Raw genomic sequence first — 20,436 nt, 5'->3', positions numbered from 1 at the left:
CTTGCAGTGGCTCGATTTGAGCGTCTCAACAGTCTGAATCCCTTGTTTGTCCGTCCATCGTCAATTGGGCCGCCCCCTGGAAACTCGATGCAACGCCTCGTTGCCACCTGCAAAACAGAGCCCCCTCACCAACTCCGAAAGGACATCGCTTCCTCAATAATCAGACACCGAAGAACTAAAGTGGTTGAACGCCAAGACCTAGGGCCCTGAAACAGCTCCCGCCGCGTTTCCTCGATACCCATTTAGGGGCGAGTAAGGCGTTGGAATGGGCACGGAAGAAATCTTTGGCCGTAAGGCTTGAGCTGCAGAACGTTGTTCTGCCATGAGACGCGACAACGATATTGTTGGCAGCGGACCGGCTTGCTAAACCTGTTTCCTCTGCTGCTGTTGAGGTATGACGGGTATGGGCACAGGCGTCACTTTATGGGGTATGGGAGGCGTTCCGTTTCTGCCAGCACTGCCAACGGGGCTTTGTGGCTTGGGCGTTTCGCCCGCAGCTACGCGCGCCTCGTGACCGCCTGCAATCATCTTGTTGCCAAACGCATTGCTCGTTTGCTGCGCCGCGGCCCTGAACCTGGCTTGTTCGGCCGCCATGCGCTTCCGGTCGGCTTCGTAAACAGCCATATTGTAACCCGTCATAGCATTCATGCCGGCATTTGGTGTGTGTTGCGACTGGTGGCTACCGTTCGGATACTGTTGACGGTTGATGGGCGTGCCAGGCATGTTCTGCTGAGGAGTCGACCCATAGTGCCGTTGCTGCTGGTGCGGAGTCGGAGACTGATACTGGCCGGCCGGCACCTGCGGTGACATGCGCGGTTGCATATTGTTCCCTCCGTTGGGATAGTAGCCGCCGTAATTTGGCTGCGGAGTGCTAGGCGGCTGATGGTGCTGCTGCTGGTACGGCTGCTGATAGGGTTGCTGGAAACGAGCGTTAGGCGTGCCATGCGTTGGTGTTCCAGCATATCCAGGGTACTGTGGGGGCCTCTGCTGTGATCCGTATTGAACACCCTGGTGACCATAGGGTGTTTGTGTCTTTCCGACATGCTGTGCGTAGTTGGTGTATCCGTTTGTTGGGCGATATCCACCGGGTTGGCCAGGGCGCGGCGTCTGGTGCGGAGGCATGTGGTGGGGAGTGCCACCTGGACGAGGAACTTGCTGCTGGGGCATCGGCGGCTGCTGACCGGCACGGTAGTAATTGGTCGTTGCAACGGAAGGGGTCCGGGACGGGGTGCCGTACTGGTTCGCCCCGTATTGGCTGTACGGGGTCGACGCGCTCGGCGTGCGATGAGGGGCGGGCCGATTTTGAGGAGCCGCAGCAGCCACACTCTGCTGTTGACGCATACGAGCTTGAGTTGCCGCATCGTCTTCCATGACACCCTTGTACTGGTCTGTTCGGACCTCGAGCTTCGTGCTGATGAGCAGTTGCTCCAACTGGTCGCCGTTGAGCTTGGCTACAGCGTAAGGGGGGAGACTGTTGACGATGAGACTCAACTGGGCCTTGAGCGTCTCGTATGTCGCAGTCTCCTCCTCCGTTGGAGTTGAGACAGCACCATGAGACAGCAGATCGCCATTGACCGGGTCACCTGCATAGCGGTTTTGCGATGGGAGCAGAGTAAGATTGCGGATGCGCTGGTAGGAGAGGAGAGTCTCAATCATGTCAGTGACATCGTCGAGAAGAGCATCAACCTCCTTGTCGGCGGGATCTTTCTCCTTGGGCTTCGACACCACGTCATTCATGTCTTGCAGTGCGGGGTCCACAAGCCACTCATCCCATTTCTCGATCGCCTCATTCACAAACTCTTCGTCGACTTCCTTCTCGGCCGCCTGTTGAATTGGCTTCTCAATGTCATCTTCATCTTCAAACTCGCGCAGCTCAGACTCAATAAGCTTGTTGAAATTCCGTTGGCCGGTCAATTGCCAGTGCAGGCGACCGGCGTGGGTCGAAGGTATGACCGACGTGGAATCATCTCTGCATGGGGCAAAGCTGGAAAATGCACTGCGGAATAGTGACTCCATTTCATTGACTTCGACTTCGGTGCTCGATGGTCTGCGGCCCGCCAAGCTCTGCGCACGCTCACGCTGTCTTGTCTTGCTCTTCGACGACGGGGTCGCGTTGGTGTAGTCCAGGAAATAGCCGACTGACACTTTCTTGCTCGAATAGGAATCGTTGAAGTACTTGGACTTGCCAGCTGGCTCAGGGTGGTAGAAGCCCAGAATATTGCCCTTAACCATCTGCTTGGGTTGCTTGGGAGGTTGCAGCGACGGCAGCGGACGACTAGATGAGAACAATTCCCCGAGTGTGGCGGTCCGCTCACTTGATCGCGATGGGACAACATAGGATGTCGACACAGCCGGAGGGAGGTTCAAGGGAGATGCCTTGATGCCAGAGTTCTCCGCACCAGAAATCTTCTTGGGCAGACTCGAGAAGAGTTGCTTGGCATGGGGAGCCTGGCCAAAGACTGTCAAGACCGCATAACCCGAGAGAGGGTCAACTTCGGCCTTGACGTCAGGGGCATTCGCGGCTGTACGCGGGTACGATATCTCTCGGCGGAGAAGGTCCATAGCCTTCTCTCGGAACTTCTTGGTTTGTACCAAGGCAGCGCCATCGGTCTTCTCCTTGCCCTTTTCTGATCCGGTCGATTGCAGTTCTCTGAGCTGATCCTTTACGGCATCAACGAGGTCGGACGCCAGCTCGTCCAAGTGTTTGTAGGAGTCGTTGGAGACCTTGTCGGCGATGGTGCTCGCGTGGTCGGCGGACTTTTGGCGCTTCGCGTCGGGCTGCTCTGCATCGGCTTCAGGAAGCGGACGCTTCAGAATTGAGGGCTTTGCATCAAAACTAGGGGGGATACGTTAGTACGACACGGTTTTCGAGGCGACGTTAGGTCATGGGCGCGCCGCAAAAGGCGCATGGATGTGCGTGCAGCCCTACCTGGTCAAGACAGTGAAGTAGTTGCGAATGGCATCTTTCTGGCTCTCCTGCGGGACCTGGGTGGTTTCGCCATCGACATCCATCTTTTCGGCTCCATCGCCATTGGCTTCCTCATCATCGTCGCGCTTCCTCTTCACAGGGACGACAGGCTGGGGCTGGGGGGACTCAGCATGGTCCGGTCCAGGGATGCCGTTCGCCTGGACCGAATCCGGCTGCGCCATTGCGAAGCTTGGTGAGTCGTAATCTTAGTGAGTGGTGGTTGTCGTCGCGATGCGAGGGCTCGTTGGCAGCTCGTTAGGTCGATGTTGCGCGGGACGACGGGGGTGGCAGGTCGCCCAGTGGAGGGCGGGATTGTCGCGACGCGCGAGGTTCGTCGGTCGGTCGGTCGGTTGGTGGAACTCCAAAACCTTTTTTTCGTCAAGCGTCGAGAGACTAGGTGTTTGGGGGAATCTTTTCATCCAAGAACACAATCAAGGGCAAACAAAAGGAACCGGAGATGAACGGAGGTCCATCGACGTTGCCGTTTCTCGATTTTTTTTTGGCCTTGCAAGTGCTCCTGGAGCAATTTCCTGCAGCGTATGTTGGGAGGCTGTACTCAGAAGGCTGTTGTCTTGATGCCACTGCTGCGAAAAAGACTAAGATTGACGCTAGTCCCACTTCAGTCGGATACAGTGGGTCGCTTCACGTGATGGACACCCCCAGATGCCGCAGGGAGAGATGCGTCCTGGCCTGCGCGTCCCTTGGCTGGAGAGGTACCTCGGACGGTTAGAGCTTCATTCACCGCAAAGTAGATTGGGGACTGACTGGGTCGACTTTCACGTCAAGCGTTAAGCTCAAGGTTTCGATTACACATGGCGACATCTGTTCCTTTGGTTTGATGCCCAGTGTCCCCGTAAGGCACCTTATCCTACAGCGGACCCTTCTTGTACTTGTACGGAGCACCGAATTATGGGCAGACATGGGTGCCCTTTCTGGGATCGCCAGGTGCCCGCTAAGTTCCTTTGCGTCGCCAAATCATGCATAGCTGTGGTCAGCTGTTGCAAACAAACATCACGGCAATAATATGAATTCGCGCAAAGATGCAACTAATGGTATTCGCACACTGGTGTCCAGACTAGTACCTAGGTAGATAAATTACAGCCACCGCCCGAATCCCTCCATTTGCCGACAAATTGATAAGAAAAGTGTTGTGTGTGCAGGCGTTTATTTCTTCGCCTTGGCCAGACCAACGGCGTTCTTGCCGAGGTCGTAAACAGAGTACCAGCGACGCAGGAAGGCATCTCCAAGGATGACGAGAGGGCCAACCGGCTCGGGGAAGTCCATGCCTTGGAAGGTGGAAATACAGCTGCCAGAGACCTCCAAGATGTAGTCGTACGCGGAGATGCTGAAGTTGTAGCCAGCAAGGGTGAAGGTAATGTCAGGGAGCTCGGCGCGCTTGTCGCACTCGACCGAGTATTGGCCGTTAAAGCCCTTCTTGGCACCAATCTCCTTGTTGAGGAGCTCAGCAAGAGCAGAGGGGAGAACGTTCAGGGAAGTTCCGGTATCGAGGATGGCACCATGGCCCTCGAGGTCAGCAGTCTCGTCGCCAAGGGTGATGGCGTCGAGGTCAACCTCCCAGTAAGCCTTGCGACGGAGAGGGATGTAGGTGATCTTGCCCTCGTAGTGAGAGTCATCAACACCTCCGAAGACAGCCTCGCTCTCATCGCCCTCGTCGTTGGTGTCGCCGAGGTAGAAGGCGAAGACGGGCTCATCGATGGCCTTCTGGTTGACCATCTGGTAAAAGGGAGGAACGATCTTGTTCACGGAGATGGTGTCGTAACCAAGACCGAGGATGCCGTCGAAGCGGCCAAAGGCAAAGGCCAGACCAGGCTCGCTGGTGGCCTCAGCGAAGTCCTGCTTCTTGATCTTGATGTCGCCGATGGAAACGTCGTCCTGGGACACGAAGCCGGTCAAGCTGCCAGAGCCGTAGTGGATCTCGAACTCGGAGCCGTTGGACTTGTAGGTGGAGGAAGACGACGAGTCGTACTTGGAGTGCAGGTAGCAGGCGATGCTGCCACACTGCTGAGAAGGAACCCACAGGTTGGAGCTGCCGGTATCCAGGACAACCTTGAATGACTGAGGGGGAGTGCCGATGGAGATCTCAGAGAAGTCTGCAGAAGATACATTAGGCACAACGATCGAGGGTGGTTCCGTCAAGGGGACATACACTGAGCGTTCATGAAGTTGCTCACAGGCACCGGGTGTTCACCGTTGCTCTTGATGGGCTTCTGGTTGAACATGGCATCGGCGTGGTTCTGGGGGCGAGCGCCCATGTACTTCTGGCCGAGTGAGCGGACCTGGTGCTCGATGGGAACGGCGTTCTACAATAGTGTCAGGTCAGCGGAGGGTTTCGGGGAGATGCGCGACGATGGGTTGACATACCAACTGCTCCGAGATGGGGACCTTCTTGAGCTTCAACTTGTGGACGTCGGCCTGGGCGGCGCCCAACAGGACGGCCGCGGTGAGGAGAGTGCTCTTCATCGTGATCGAAGACCTCGATTACCCAGCGTTTGTTGCTTTGGCGCCTGCGTCTTGGGAATGCTGATGCTGGGGGGAGTGATGGGTTAGAACGGGATGGGGATGATGAGGTGTTGACGGGGGGAAAGAAGCGGAAGCTGGGGCGGATGAAGTACCTATTAAGTACGCAGGCACCGTACTGGGTTGAAGTAGCATGGGGGGAGTCCCAGTGTCAAGCGTGACCTGCCCAACCTGCCTCCGCTAATGACGTCCCGAAGGTACCTTATCACTGCGCGACGTGCCACACCTGCCTATCAAAACCCGGGGTTTTATGGAGCCCCCAGCAACTAGCAGGAACGGAAGCTCCAAGGCACGCAACCCCGACCGCCCGAGACAGAGCTCCTCCCAGCTCTCACACACTCGGTGACACTCACACTTGGCCTTCACAGGCCTATGAGGCACCCAGGACGGAGCTTGCGTGTCTGATCGCGTGTCCCTGCAGATTCTCTTTGGCTGCCGCCGTTTCGCGTCACCTGCATCTGCCTTCTTCGATAAGATAAAGCGATCTCCATGCATTGCATCCAAATAAGCAGACCCGGGGAAGCTGATATCACGCAACGGGGTGGATTGATGAGATAAGAATTGAGATGAGTACCTATCTACTCTGTACCTTACCTACCCAGCATGCCACTCGCTCTGCCCACCTCAGCTGTTCTCAACCTCCCGCAGGTAGGCAGGTGCCTAACCTAGCAATACCTAGGTCGGAGCTTGCCAAAGATGGGCAGGCGGTGGCACAGCTCGAAGCCAGACACCTGGCCAACTAACACACAGTACTTTTGCTGGCCTACTTGCTCTGCCCAGCTGCTATGTACCTGCCTGTCCAAAGCTGATACCGACAATGCTGGGACACCCGGATGAGCCTGTTCGCGTTGCGTGGAAGCTATGGTGCCTGGCCGGACGATGGCAAAACGCCATTGGCGCCTTGGTACCTGAGGCCAACAGCTTCACGGCTGCAGGTCGTATGTCTCGGAGCTCGGTCCTGAAGTGGGTGCGATGGAGGGCCGGATGAGTCAGCATACAAGAAACCCGGATTCAAGCAAGAGGCCTCAACCAATTCTGGACTGTGACATCTTTGAATCATCATGGCGCCAGCAGCGCTTCGCATGCCAAACAGTGTGGGAGGTTGGCAGTCTGTCTGCCAGCCACAACTTTGTGCCCATACGTGCCTCGATAGAAAATTAGAGATTGAGGCTAGGAGGTTATGTTGCATTGACTTTTTCTGCCGATTACTGGTAAGGTAGCTAGGTGCTATTGTGCAGCAACCAAAGGTAGGTAGAGCAGAGGACCCTCTGAGTTGGGCCTATCAGGGCTCTGCCCGGAATGAGCTCTTCGGCTTGTCAACGTCTGACTTGCGCATCGCCGACATCGCATGCATCATCGTCTCAGGTCAGTAGTGCTGTAGTCCGGCTGGTCTGATTTCGAAGAACGTGGTAACCGCGCTTCCATGCTTTAGACCTCGGTGAGTGCAGCGAAAAGATTACCTGTAAGCATGGAACAACACTCATCCAGTCTCGACAAACTATGATTGATTCATGTTGGTGCTTTTTTCTTGGGGCCCGCCAGCGCTCATGACGCTTCATTCGATTCATTGCGAGAGAGAAATTGGCTGGTCTTCGAGATGACTTATACGCAGGTCTTTCCTACCAAGTGAGTCACAACTGCTTGCCACAACCGAAGCTTTCGCCATTCCGTTGCCACGCCTTGACCAGAGCATCCGGCTGAGCCGACAATTCACGGTGGCTGGGGAGATCAATCGTGAGACGACTCACGAGAAGTAAGAGCGAAACGGACGAAACCCCTCGTTGCTCAATGGTCGAAATGGGTCCTCGTTTCTCGTTGACTCGCGGCACTGTTCCAGAATCGGAGTCATGCTGCCCCGCCACTAAGGCGAGTTCAGGGATATGCGCTATTGCCTTAGCGTCTCCAGCGGCTGTTCTGTCCCGCTGCTGGAACTCACCTTACTGTCCTGTGTCCCGTCAACTCAACAGGCACGTTGAGAAGCCGCCAAAGGCGTCTTCAGCGACCCTGGCCGCTGGAGGGGGCAAGCACAACTTTTTCTTGCGCCGCGTCGCCAACTCGACCCCGCCAATCACACCCCGCCATACCCCACCGCTTCCATCGAGTATGCGGCCATTCACATTTTGCTCCTCCGATGCTCTCCCAAATTTTTTTCAAGCTTTAACCCTCCCTTCCCAACCTTGCTGGTTTCTCTGTTTCTTCCTCTCCCTCTCTTCCTTTCTACAACAACCTCTTCACTGCCATTGCTTGCGTGAACCAGTCTCCTCTTCACCTTTCCCAAGCATATTCCGCCACACCACAAGTCACAATGGCTGCCAATGGCTCTACCTACTCCCTCCCCGTCTCCCACAAGGAGGTCAGTCTGCTCTACCCCGCCGCGTCGCGCAAGGACTGTTGGTTCTGACTCACTGCCAGATGTTGGAGAAGTCTCTGATCGACTCCGACCCTGAGGTCGCCGAGATCATGAAGGAGGAGATTCAGCGCCAGCGCGAGTCCATCATCCTCATTGCCTCTGAGAACGTCACTTCCCGTGCCGTCTTCGACGCTCTCGGCTCTCCCATGTCCAACAAGTACTCCGAGGGCTACCCCGGCGCCAGATACTACGGCGGCAACCAGCACATTGACCAGATCGAGAACCTCTGCCAGAAGCGTGCCCTCCACGCCTTCAACCTCGACCCTGCCAAGTGGGGTGTAAATGTCCAGTGCTTGTCCGGCTCCCCCGCCAACCTCCAGGTCTACCAGGCCATTATGCCCGTTCACGGCCGCCTCATGGGTCTTGACCTTCCCCATGGAGGCCACTTGTCCCACGGCTACCAGACTCCCCAGCGCAAGTGAGTGACTTCGCCCGCCGTCTCTGAAATACTAGTCCAGTATGCTAACGAAAGGCCTCTTACAGGATCTCTGCCGTCTCCACCTACTTCGAGACGATGCCCTACCGAGTCGACCTCGAGACCGGCATCATTGACTACGACACCCTCGAGAAGAACGCCATCCTCTTCCGCCCCAAGGTTCTCGTTGCTGGTACCTCTGCCTACTGCCGCCTGATCGACTACGGTCGCATGCGCAAGATCGCCGACTCCGTTGGTGCCTACCTTGTCGTAGACATGGCTCACATCTCCGGTCTCATTGCCGCCGGCGTCATCCCGTCCCCCTTCGAGTACGCTGATATCGTCACCACCACCACCCACAAGTCCCTCCGTGGCCCTCGTGGTGCAATGATCTTCTTCCGCAAGGGCGTCCGCTCCGTCGACGCCAAGACTGGCAAGGAGACCCTCTACGACCTCGAGAACCCCATCAACTTCTCGGTCTTCCCCGGTCACCAGGGCGGTCCCCACAACCACACCATCACTGCTCTCACTGTTGCCCTGAAGCAGGCTGCCAGCCCCGACTTCAAGGCCTACCAGCAAAAGGTTGTTGACAACGCCAAGGCTCTCGAGAACAAGTTCAAGGCCCTCGGCCACAAGCTCGTTGCCGACGGCACCGACTCGCACATGGTCCTCCTCGACCTCCGTCAGCACAGCCTTGACGGTGCTCGCGTTGAGGCCGTTCTTGAGCAGATCAATATTGCCTGCAACAAGAACTCCATTCCCGGTGACAAGTCCGCCCTTACCCCCTGCGGTATCCGTATCGGCACTCCTGCCATGACCTCTCGTGGCTTTGGCGAGGCCGATTTCGAGCGCGTCGGTACCTACATCGATGAGTCCATCAAGATCTGCAAGGAGGTTCAGGCGTCTCTCCCTAAGGAGGCCAACAAGCTCAAGGACTTCAAGGCCCAGGTTGCCAGCGGCAACGTTGCTAAGATCAACGACCTCCGCAAGGAGATCGCCGCCTGGAGCTCTGGCTTCCCCCTCCCTGTTGAGGGCTGGCGTGTCGACGCTGGCATCTAAACGATGCTCAGCGACGTGTAGAGCTGCGCCGCTCATTCTAGGGAGTGGCATCTCGGATCAAGGGAGGATTGGATTGATACCACATTGGGCATACGTGCCCAGTTCAACAGACATGGTTCACAAGGGATAAAACAAGCGCGGGGCGACTCGTGCATGACATTTAACATGGCTCATGAAAGGGAAGGTGTTTTCAACACTAGATGCATTTTCTTCAGGCGTTTCAACTCTTTTGTTAAAGCGGAAAACAAAATACCGGGAGGGTAAAACAAAATCCATGGGCGGGAGTTGGTGCGGCGTTCTCAACTTCGGCCTTTTATTTAGGTAGAGACTGCTTCAACGCAGTCCAAGGATCAATGGCATCAACTCATTGACTTGCAGCTTTTTCCTCCATGTTACGATATCACTGTGACTCGGCGTCTCTTTGATGAGGCGTTCATAAAAGATGACTTTGTGCCCGTGATCAAAGACGACGTAATTCAAATAGCGCGAAACGCTTTGCTGGTGACCTCACAATAGTATTCTTCTTACCTTTGAGAACAAGGCATTGTCTGCTTCACGCTCCTGGAATCCCTCATCGTCGAACGGGTGCAGTTTGCATACAATATGGCTGTTCTTAGAACAAAGATTGCTTTGGTAATAGATATTGTATAATATATTCGTGGCATGTTCTGAGACCAGTAGAATATTCCGATTAGCATCAACAACATCAAACACATCGACCCGTAAGTTCTATCCTACTTACCTCTATCACTCACCCTCAACGATATACCTACAGCAACCTTCATCAGACATTTCGTCGGCTGCTTTTACAATTCAGTCGCTGCCAGTAAGAATCCAATACACATTTAGCTAACGAGCACAGTTCTTGCAACGACAACAATAGCCAAAATGGTGACGGCCAAGATAACCTTCCTTCTTTCCATCTTCGCGCTGGCCGCTGAGATCCCCTTGGCGCAATCCCACTGCCTACCCCCCTTTCCTAATAACACAAACAGCTCGAACACGACCCATCAGGACCTTAGACCCAGTAAAGCTCCCCTTCCAGTCACACTCAGCGAAACCGATTCAAACGATCCGGACATCGACGGAATTTATATGAAGACCAGCGAAAGACTGTCGGCCAGTCTCTGTGGCGCATCCTCCTACACGAGCAGTACCACCGCCACGTCGCCCCTAGTATCAGACTGCCGTCAGCTTGCTGAAAAGATTCGACGCGATAAACACTATACAACCGTATACGGCTATGGCGATAATCAAACTATCTTTCCCATTCTTACTTACGGAAGTTGTATGTTTGGTGTCCGTCCTGCATGGACCGAAGATGTCCACACATGGCAGTATGGCTGGTACATTGGCAATAAGGATATTTGGCAGATTGCGAGTCGAGTGGCAGACGAGTTCGAGATCGATGGCCGCAGCAGTGGTAACGGGCTCACGCATTGTGTTGTGAACAAGTATGTAAGTCCGGGAATTGACGTTCACTGGGCCGTTTTTAGCCGGGAGCAGTGGAAGGCAGTTGGCTGGAAATTGGCGCCACCCATCCCATCCGCTGGTGACAAGAACATGGTCGGTATCTCAATCGCCATGTTTGCAGCATTTTCATGGATTTTCGTTCTCTGGTAGATCTGCTACTGAAGGAGGGGGTCTGGAGGGGTTATCGGACTGTTTGGCCAAGAACCATTCGTTGTCTAGGCTGAAATGCAAATGAAAAGGTTTTATCATTTGTAATCCTAGACATGAACACGACGTTACATGAACATCAGCATCATGAAAGATTGAGTAGAGACACCAGAATACTCGAATCCTGCTGCGTGTACCGAGAAAGTCTTCCCGTGTCAAACTCTGCGAATGTCACTTGCCACAACATAACATATTTCCCGCAGAGGGAAGGACAACATCGGCAAGCTTCGGCCGGGGGTGTGCGAGGTCGCACACCTGCAACGTGACTTGAGACTAAAGACTGCTGACTGGATGATATTTTCCGGCTTTGGCAGTTCTATAAGTTAAAACTCCGCCGTTTTTTTGTCAGACGTATGCCGTCAGCTTCTGCCTCTCCATGGCGTTCACTTGGCGTTCACTCGATTACTTCGGCTTACTCGTCGGCAATATGCTTTACATGCTAAGGGGATCCACAGAGACGTTGTAAGAAAAGATGGAGGAAGGGAGTGATGCCAGACAACCTTTTCGGCCAGGCTTGAATACGCTACAACTTCATGTACGGCGAGACTGCCTCTCGGTCTTGTGTTGGGCATTAGGATGGCAGACACTGAAGGTAACCAATGTATTTCTCTGTTGCCGAAGAAATGTAACTCTGTATCCTCGTGGCTTTTTTCCGGAAAAGCTCTGACAGACAACTTGTAAGTCAGAGCAGCAATATTGCGTGACACATTTGGGGAGAGGCCGCGACCGCCAATCATAACTGCCAGCACGCCGTTAATAGTGCTACACCGGGATAGCGAGGAATAAGTAAAGACATGCTGGAGGGCGAAATCCCAGCACTGACGACTAATTGGGCGCCAGTGATGAGGATTACAGGAGTACAAGGTTATCCTCCGGCTAGTTTGCCCAACTTTGCAGGAAAGCCCCCGAAAGGCGTTTGAGAGATCTCAGCCTCCGATGTTGCCAGAGGCAGCGCGCATGCTCTCTGGTGGCCGTTGAAGGTTTGTAGGCGCTGGTCTGAGTCAAGACGGCGTGACGGACTCATAGCAAGATATGGGACCCACACATCGAGGTCAGCTGGCGTCTCCGTCGGCGCGATCTCGGAAGAGCCTCGCGAGGGAAGGAGTTTATGCCCGGCTCACTCGATAGAGAAAGCGAAGGCTAGGCCTAGAGATGTCGTCGGGCTGTCAAAGGAGGCTTTTTCTGTCCTACATATTGGCACATCGAGACACTCAAGTTGATCTTCAACCTGCCTTAGTGCACGCCAGGGTCGCAGCTGCCGGGATTCCCCGCCTGTGCCGGAGGGGGTTGGTGTTGCATGCGCCTCCTCCGCGCTTCGTGTCGTACAGTGATGATCAATGGACTTGCAGAGAAACATCGCCTTGTGTTGGGTGAAGACCTTCTTCCAAGAATGAGGCTTCGGGATTGTGCACCGATCAGTCGTCTGAACATTGAAAAACCTCACGCCCTCAACTCGGGCTCGGAGAAGAGAACATGCCAGCGATTTTGCCCCGAGTGAGGCTTCCCACAAACTCTGTCGATTTCCTACCGTGAGTCAACTAGTTGTCCTCGCCCTGGGCGCCAGAAACGAAAACATAAAAAAAAGGCGTTGTTCTGTGACATTTGGTTACGTCATCGGTCTTGCGACCGTGAATATTCACCGAAGCAACAAGGCGGTGCTCTTGCTGGCAATCGATTTACGGCAGAGCCTCTTCGTATTGGTTTTTTCGATTTTGACACTCTACGCGCCGGTTCGGACGACGATGTCTGACTGGCTGGTTGATGCTTCCGCTCGTGTTCGTCTGATGTGATAATTTGAGCTGTCATCTCGTCTCGAACAGGGTCAAATGCGCCCGCAAGTCAACTGGCTGTAGACAGGTGCCTCGGCAGGGCAAAATAGTGTAAACGAAGCGAGGATCATGGCGGGTGAACAGAGTCACTGGTCAGAACCTAAAGAGAATGCAAGACAGGAAAAGCAAGACAAGATCGGTGGCGCCGTTTGATGTTTCGGAACGGCAAGTGCGCTAGTGTCGTGCTCTTCTTTTGGCGCCGTCTCTGCATGTTCCATTTCCTCATTACGAGCTTCAGCTCCGTTCTGAACAGAGGAGGTGACGAAAGAATGAATCAAGTCGGGCTAAAGGAGGACTCCAGAGGATGCGCGCAACGTTGCCCAATGAGGGAGGACGGACGATGCTGCATGGGCAGGGTTGATGAAAATCTGTGGCGCGCGATGCACAGCAGCAGTTAGGGGGCAGGCGGGGGCCACTACGGGGAAACACCCTACCTCCCTTCCCTTACAGGTGGGCACTTAGATTAAGCCAGTAGCGTGCGGCAAGGGCGCACCTGCGGCGCATCAGATGCAAGTGCCAGAGCAAGTGGCCACTCCCCTCCACTAACAATGCAACAGCGCCTCATCTGCCTTCTGTTGCAACTGCGTACCACGACCCAGCAAAACATCCTGCTCTTATTCGTTGTTCTCTCTTTTACACACCTCGCGCCCTCCTGTATTTAGGAAGGTATTCAATGCTTGTGTCACCAGATCGCCCAGCGTGTTACACCCCCCTTCCTGAGCATCGCACGCCTGAGCTTGCTTGCTGTGTCTGAGGACACCTCTGAGGACACGGCAAAGACGGGGACGAGGACGAGGACGAGGACGGACGACACGAGGGAAGGTGACGACGCCAGAGTGCCTGGGGCCCGATAGAGCTCCAAGACAGGCAGACCAGGCAGCGAGCATCATTGGCTCCGCCTGACGCGCATCATCGCGCCTCGCCTTGGTTCCCGTCCTCCCGTGAGGTATTGTAGGCTTGGTACACTTAGTGGTTGGGGCGAGAGCCCCTGATCGTATAAAGACGACGTTCATGCAAGGTTCCCCCTCAGCCGTCGATGTCGAATGGTCCATCACCAAATACTCTCCAGAAGCCAACCGGAATAGACGTCAAATAAGCTGCAGTAGCGCATACAGCGGAAGTCGAGTCCCCTGCTGCTGGGCCCGAGCAGGCAAGCATGGTAAGTTGCCTCTACGGACGAGTATCTTCGATCTCGGCTCAGCATCTGTGTTCCACCCCCCTTTCCTAATACACTTTCACAGGGGTCTATTCAGAAGACCGTTTCACGCTTCGAGATCACTGCCGTCTACACGCATCCTGAAGCCAATGTCGATGTCGTTTTGGTCCACGGTCTGAACGGCGACCCAAAGAATACGTGGACGGCCAAGGACGACCATAACCACAGCATTTTTTGGCCTGCAGATCTTCTCCCAATGTCACTTAGAGGCCTTCAGGCCAATATCCTAGTATACGGCTATAACGCTGACGTATACTCAACCAAGAACGACTACAGCGCCAGTGACAACTTCATTTATCAACATGCTCAAAGCCTCGTCACTACCCTGACCCTCTACCGCAAGAGCGAGGGTAGTTCTAATAATGCCATCATCTGGGTGGCACATAGTCTGGGCGGTCTCCTCGTCAAACGTTGTCTGTTATACTCCAACGACGTCAAGGACAGAAATCATGAGGACTATAGAGCCATATTCGTCTCTACCTACGGAATCGTCTTCCTCGGCACCCCTCATGGGGGCTCTGATATGGCGAAATGGGGCCAGATGATCCAGAACATGTCCGACGCCATCATCCCTCGGAAGCTCTTCGACAGTGAGTCCGTACTTCTCAAGACTCTGAAAAAGGACAATGAAACCTTGCAAAATATCAACATCCACTTTCTCGACATATATCAACGGTTCAAGATCCACATGGTCCACGAAAACCACAAGACTGATGTCAAAGGCACAAAGTGAGTCACCCAATTTAAGTCTTTGGTGGAAAGCAGACTCTTACTCTTCCCTAGGATGTTAGTTGTCGACGCACGCTCGGCTGGACCACAGCTGCCGGGGGTTACATACTACGGCATCGAGGCCACCCACTCTGGCATGTGCAAATTTCCCGACCAACATGCACCCGGCTACCGCAACGTCTCGACTGCCATTCGTGACTGGGTGAGGGAATCTCCATCAGTCATCCAGACTCGGTGGATCGTCGAGCGAGACGACAAATGGGTGCGAGCTCAAACAGAAGCTGCCGAGAGGACGAGGGAATATGTGAGTGCTTTGCCGCCCTAGAATAGCAGTAAATGGCTAATCCATGAGACAGAGCGAAACGTACTCGACACCACTGATCTCGCCCTCAGATACGCCCAGCACCACGGCCTTCCCCTCCCAGGAGGAATCTCAGCCCGATTTACGGTCTTCATGGCCGCCTTTCATCCACCCTGACCGTTTTCGTCCCAACGCGTTTTTCAAGGGACGTGAGGAGGAGCATAGAGATCTTCATCGGATGCTGATGGACACAAGACGAAGATCAGAAGGCACGTCAGCTGTTTTGATCCAAGGAATTCCCGGAGCAGGAAAGTCACACCTGGCACGGCAGTACGTATTCGATCACAAGGACGACTATCCCGGCGGTATATATTGGATCAGATCGACCACGGTGCAGGACATGGAAGAAGGCTTCTGGCGGATTGCCAAAACCGAAGCTATCAGGCAGAGGGTCGGCCAAGAGAAGAAAGACGACCTATCCGACCCCCAGAAGATGGTGAAGATTGTACGAAATTGGTTCAACGAGTTTAACGGCTGGCTGCTAGTCCTCGACGGCATTCGCTTCGACAACGACAAAGTGACCAACTTTATTCCTGACTGTAAAAACACCAGCCTCATTCTGACGTCGACGGAACGGCCTGATCCAGGCAACTATCTCCTGGACAACCCAAGCATCATGGAGCTTGGCCTCCTTCCTGCTCAAGCCGCTCGAGATCTCTTGCTCCAGGAGATGGGCAAGAGGCAGCCATACACATCCGACGACCTGAGACGTGCCTTAGAGTTGGTACAGCTGATGGATCGCCTTCCCTTGATGATCCATGCTGCCGCCCAGCAGATGAATGCGACTCGGGAGCCACTTGCAAAGTATCTCAAGTCCTTCCGCGACAAGCCCAGACCCGGCATGCTGCCTGCGTATAAGACGATACGAGATCAGCTTCAAACTCTTGGAGACACATCCGCACTGAATCTGATGTACATCCTCTGCTTCTTCAGCCAGTTGGTCCCGGTAGAAATGCTCGCGCTTGGCCTGAAAGCTTTGGACAGGGCCACCCCAATCAGAACAGATGCGAACGGCAAGCCCCGCAGCTTGAACAAGACCTTCATCACACTCATCAGGTTTGCACTCATTGAGAGGAGCGAAATGGATGATATACCGTCTTCAAGCTCGCGAACCTCTGAACACAGCAGCGATCCGGCGGCAGAGCCACTAGATGTCCTCCGAATCCACAGCGTCGTCCAAGCGTTTTTCATCCAGCTCCTTGCGGAAGAGAAGCAGTTGGAATTCTGGCTTGCTCGAGCAGCCCGCATCTTCTGCCTCTCTTTTGAGGCAGCCGATGATCGGATGAAGAAGGACCCAACGACTGGTTTGCCTGACGACTACAGAAGATACGCTATACACGGGAGGAAGCTGATGGAACACTTGGATCGGCACTACAAATCTAAAGACGTTTCCAAAAACGTCGCTGCAGAGCTAGCATCACTCAGACAGAATCTGAAAAGCAAGCTCTCGAAGCTACCGAAAGAGATAGATGGCTTACAGAGGGCGATTTCGGCCGGTATCGTCGACGGCAAGGAGGTCCTAGATCACTGTTCAGTCTTTGAGCGTACGAACAGCCTATCTTCGGAATCCACAAATACGTCGAACGCCTCTGACGGTCGCGGGCCAGATGCGACCATGCCGTACGTGCCTCAAGCAGACAGCGACGACGCATCTTCTACACCGCGGCCGCCGGCCTACAGTCCAGGGACCCGGTACGTCGACGACTTTTCCGACAATCGAACAGTTGTCCCATACCCTCCAGACACAGTTGACGCGTCTTTTGACGATCCAGCCGACCCTGAATGGACAGTCGTTAGGAAGCATCGATCCGTGAAGAAGCAGGAACAGCGACGATACCACGACCGCGGAGGTGCATGGAGAGAAACTTCTGTGAAGGATCCTCGTACTAGTGTTAGCCGAGAGTCTGCATGCGGCCTCATATCTCCGCCAGGTTCTGTCAGAGGCGGCCGTTCACCAAGTCATTCCCGTATCTCCGCCAGAAGTGACGCCGAACTTGAGCTTATGCACATTAAACAGGCATCGCCTCCCCCACCCCGTGGTGGAGGCCACATCCAAGACAAAGGGCCAAGCTCCAGCACTGGCAATGGCACAAAACCGTGGCCAGTGCTGGGGAGGACAAGCTACGCCCAGGCACTCTCTGGGACAGCAGTTGAGGACGAATTGCCGCCATCCCCTACCTTCTCATGTCCTCCATCCAGGGCAGGGACTCTGGATCGAAGGGTGAATTACGACACTATGTCGGTCAACAGCTTGCGGACTGTCGAGCTGCCTGCACAGGCCCGTTCCGGAAGATTGAAGGAAAATCAACTTCGGACTAGTATCGGAAATAGCCCGATAGGCAACCGACCATCGTCTATCTCACAAGAGACAGTCGTTCACAAGACCCCATCGCCGTCACACAACTTTGTGTCTTCCATTCTGCAACGCCTCAGAGGGTCTCCTGGTGAACCAAAAGCAGAAGCCAAAGGGAAAGCGAGGTCCAAGCGATCCAAAGACTCTCTCAAGTCACAGCCATCGACATCAGCGGAGCATCCCCCAACCACATATCAAGGAGGTGTCAGGACGGCCAGTTCCAGTCCTGGAGCACAGTTTCCACCGTTTTATCCTCCAGGCTTACAGATCGTTACGAACAGCTCAAGTAGCCTGTGGCAAACAGCTCCAGAACGGCAATACGCATCCCAACAAGCAACTGAGTCGTACTACCCAGAAGCGGACTATGATGAGCCCCTGTCGTGGTCAGACGCGAGTCTCGGTCACCCGGCTGTTAATGTTTCGTCGCCTGCAACAATGACTCCTCTGAGTCCCACCTTCGCAAGACCACCAGGAGGATACACATCACAGCCAATGTCTCGGAACCCGAGCTCAAACCCGCATGTTGTCGGCTTGACAGAATCATCAGGCACTCCTCGAAGTAGCAGTAGCGGTGGTGCCAGGACAGATCTGAGTCGCCCACGTGCCCCCTCTGTCGTCGAGACAGAGCCCTCGCCGCGTCTTCAGCCGATTGATATGCCACCTACCTCGTACCACGCCTGGGAACGTAGAAGAACCCATCGTCGAGGCGATTCGCTCTTTGGTGGTAGCAATGTGCCTGCTCATCGATATCTGCCTACTGCGCAAATGCCAAGTTTCCGTTCGCAACAAGACAGTCCAGATATTTCGAGTCCCAGGACTAGCCCGCAGATCGGAGCCGATGGTGAGAGCATGAGTCGGTCAGGATCAGGTGGTATTCGAATTGACGATGGTAGGGTCATTGCCTTCGGTGAAGTACCTGTCGATCTCGAAGCCGCCGGCCGCAGAGCGCGGGAAGCTCGAGATAGACTGGATCGAGTGGATCGAGCCGCTATAGAGGCGGTAGACGATGCGCGCGCCGTACGAGCCGGCCATGCGAGTGCAGGTTCTGAACCGGTGCCTGTGGGACTGGGTATTCTTTGACGGAGCGCCGTACGGATGCTGGAAAAGTTGATGTCAACACATTGGCTAGATGATTTAGAGATGGCCTTGCCAGAGGCTTGAAGTTCGGTATTCGGCGCCATGTTGTGTTTTTATTTCATTCGCATAAGATAGGCACTGATACAACAAAATACGTGGAGTTTTCTTTTGTTACGTTTTTCTAGAGTCCTTTTCGCAGAACGTGTGGTTGGCTGTCCGACAATTTGAGAGACAGCAAGGACAACCCTCAATACGAAGGTGGCCTATTTCAATGTTTATTCCATGACTTTCTAACCGCTAATGATGCCCATATGACCAACGTGCGATGTCATGGCAAATTACCCTTCCCAAAAGCCCCCTGAGTGGCTTGCAAGGCCTACGATCCACACAAAATCTTGCGCTCGGCCTATTCTAATGCGATCTTCTCATACTCGGGGCTCCAACCTCCGTTCATTTTCAGACTCTCCATCGAGTCTCACGTTCCTCTTGGCCTTTCCATGGCGCCAAGTACCGTCCTCCATCTCAGCTTGCCCAAGCCCCTTAGTTTTTGGGTGCCAACATGAGGACGTATTCTCGCGTACTGTGCCCCAGCTTTATCATGTCCTTGTCCCTAAGCTCATAGTACCGGCTGTCGGCCACCTTATCTCCGTTGAGGACCGTTCCATTGGCGCTTTCGAGGTCAATCAGGTAGGGCTTGACCTTTCCGATACGGTCTCCAAACTCGTTGCGCTTCTCGACATGTCGGAATTGGATAACAGCATGCTGCTTGCTGATGCTTGGATGTTCCGCCATCATATCTACAACCGCCGCCTCGCGCCCAATAAGCCAGCAGCTGCGCAGGTTCAAGTCAATTGTGTCAACAATGTCGTTCCCCTTGAAGACAAAAAGCTTCCACTGGTCCTTCGCCGGCGGCTTGCGCGCCTCTGCGGGCTCGTGGTATTTGAGAACAATCGACGTTCCATCCGCCTGTTGCACCGAGTTTGACGCCGCGGCCAGAACGCCAGTCGTGCGCAGGTTCGGCTTCTCCTTTGGCTTCTCGGGCTCCTCGCCCTTGGACACGGCAAAGGAGTCGTCTTGCGAAGGAAGCGGCCCCGCGCGACGGAGGGGACTGGCGCGCGTTCGTGTGGAGTCGTCTGCTTCCGATCCATCGTCGCGGCGTCGACGTTTCAGTTCCTTCCCGCTGCTCCTTCGGTCGTCGTCTCGTGGGGATCGCTCCCTGCGCCTTTCCCGGTCGCGGTCGCGGTCGCGGTCTCGTGAGCAGGATCGTTTGCGTGCCGAAGGGTCTGGTGTGCGTAAACGCCGCCTCTCGCGTTTGTCTCGTGATCGTGACCTCCGCCTTTCCCTGTGCCTGTCCGAGTTGCGAGCCCCCTCCCTTTCTCTGCTGCGTCTGCGCCGGTGGCCGTCTCTGTCTTTTGTGTCTCTGCGTCGTCGCTCCTCCTCGTCCTCGTCGCGCGTGCACCGCGATCTGTGGCTGCGGTGGTCGTCGTCGAGACCCATCGCCGTGTTGTATGACTTTGCGACCCGTTTGGTAGGGAAGAAAACGAAAGGACAGGGTCTTATTTCATGCGGCGGGGAGTTCAAGGTTGCTGAAATTTGAGGAAGAAAATCATGCGCATGGAAATCATCTGATGCTCTGAGCTGAAGTCATCGTACTGCATCCACGGCACCGTGTACTGCCTGCCCCACACCCGCCCTCCGGACCATGTGACTGCACAGACCATGCAGTATCCACTCGGCCCGGTCCTTCACCTGGCTTCACCGAAAGCATCACCAAAACCACCGCCTCCTGCCTTCGTCAGAA

General features: G+C 54.7%; 5 protein-coding genes across 5 annotated transcripts; 2 read left to right on the top strand and 3 right to left on the bottom strand.

Moving 5' to 3' along the window:
• Positions 1-363: 363 nt before the first annotated feature.
• CGGC5_v007872 (uncharacterized protein) lies at positions 364-3,150 on the bottom strand (the record flags this gene model as incomplete). Its single annotated transcript, XM_032020911.1, has 2 exons — positions 364-2,836; positions 2,930-3,150. 2 exons carry the CDS (start codon positions 3,148-3,150, stop codon positions 364-366), a joined length of 2,694 nt encoding a protein of 897 aa, XP_031882014.1.
• Positions 3,151-4,132: 982 nt separating this feature from the next.
• pep2 (Vacuolar protease A) lies at positions 4,133-5,449 on the bottom strand (the record flags this gene model as incomplete). The annotated part of the gene is made up of 3 exons (XM_032020910.1): positions 4,133-5,079; positions 5,136-5,289; positions 5,351-5,449. The coding sequence occupies 3 exons, from the start codon at positions 5,447-5,449 to the stop codon at positions 4,133-4,135; spliced, it is 1,200 nt and encodes a 399-aa protein (XP_031882096.1).
• A 2,362-nt stretch (positions 5,450-7,811) lies between these two features.
• Positions 7,812-9,390, top strand: for (Serine hydroxymethyltransferase, cytosolic; the record flags this gene model as incomplete). Its single annotated transcript, XM_032020907.1, has 3 exons — positions 7,812-7,859; positions 7,919-8,334; positions 8,400-9,390. The coding sequence occupies 3 exons, from the start codon at positions 7,812-7,814 to the stop codon at positions 9,388-9,390; spliced, it is 1,455 nt and encodes a 484-aa protein (XP_031882002.1).
• A 4,665-nt stretch (positions 9,391-14,055) lies between these two features.
• On the top strand, positions 14,056-16,957 carry CGGC5_v007869 (Protein SERAC1; the record flags this gene model as incomplete). The annotated part of the gene is made up of 5 exons (XM_066151924.1): positions 14,056-14,058; positions 14,141-14,844; positions 14,899-15,148; positions 15,201-16,897; positions 16,954-16,957. The coding sequence occupies 5 exons, from the start codon at positions 14,056-14,058 to the stop codon at positions 16,955-16,957; spliced, it is 2,658 nt and encodes an 885-aa protein (XP_066008751.1).
• Positions 16,958-19,175: 2,218 nt separating this feature from the next.
• SNIP1 (Smad nuclear-interacting protein 1) lies at positions 19,176-20,132 on the bottom strand (the record flags this gene model as incomplete). Its single annotated transcript, XM_032020904.1, has 1 exon — positions 19,176-20,132. One exon carries the CDS (start codon positions 20,130-20,132, stop codon positions 19,176-19,178), a length of 957 nt encoding a protein of 318 aa, XP_031882007.1.
• Between the last annotated feature and the right edge of the window lie 304 nt (positions 20,133-20,436).

Source organism: Colletotrichum fructicola (assembly GCF_000319635.2).
Source record: "Colletotrichum fructicola Nara gc5 chromosome Unknown KSG_Nara_v1_contig04, whole genome shotgun sequence".
Classification (NCBI taxonomy): Eukaryota; Fungi; Ascomycota; class Sordariomycetes; order Glomerellales; family Glomerellaceae; genus Colletotrichum; species Colletotrichum fructicola.
This window is presented reverse-complemented; position numbering and strand designations above follow the sequence as displayed.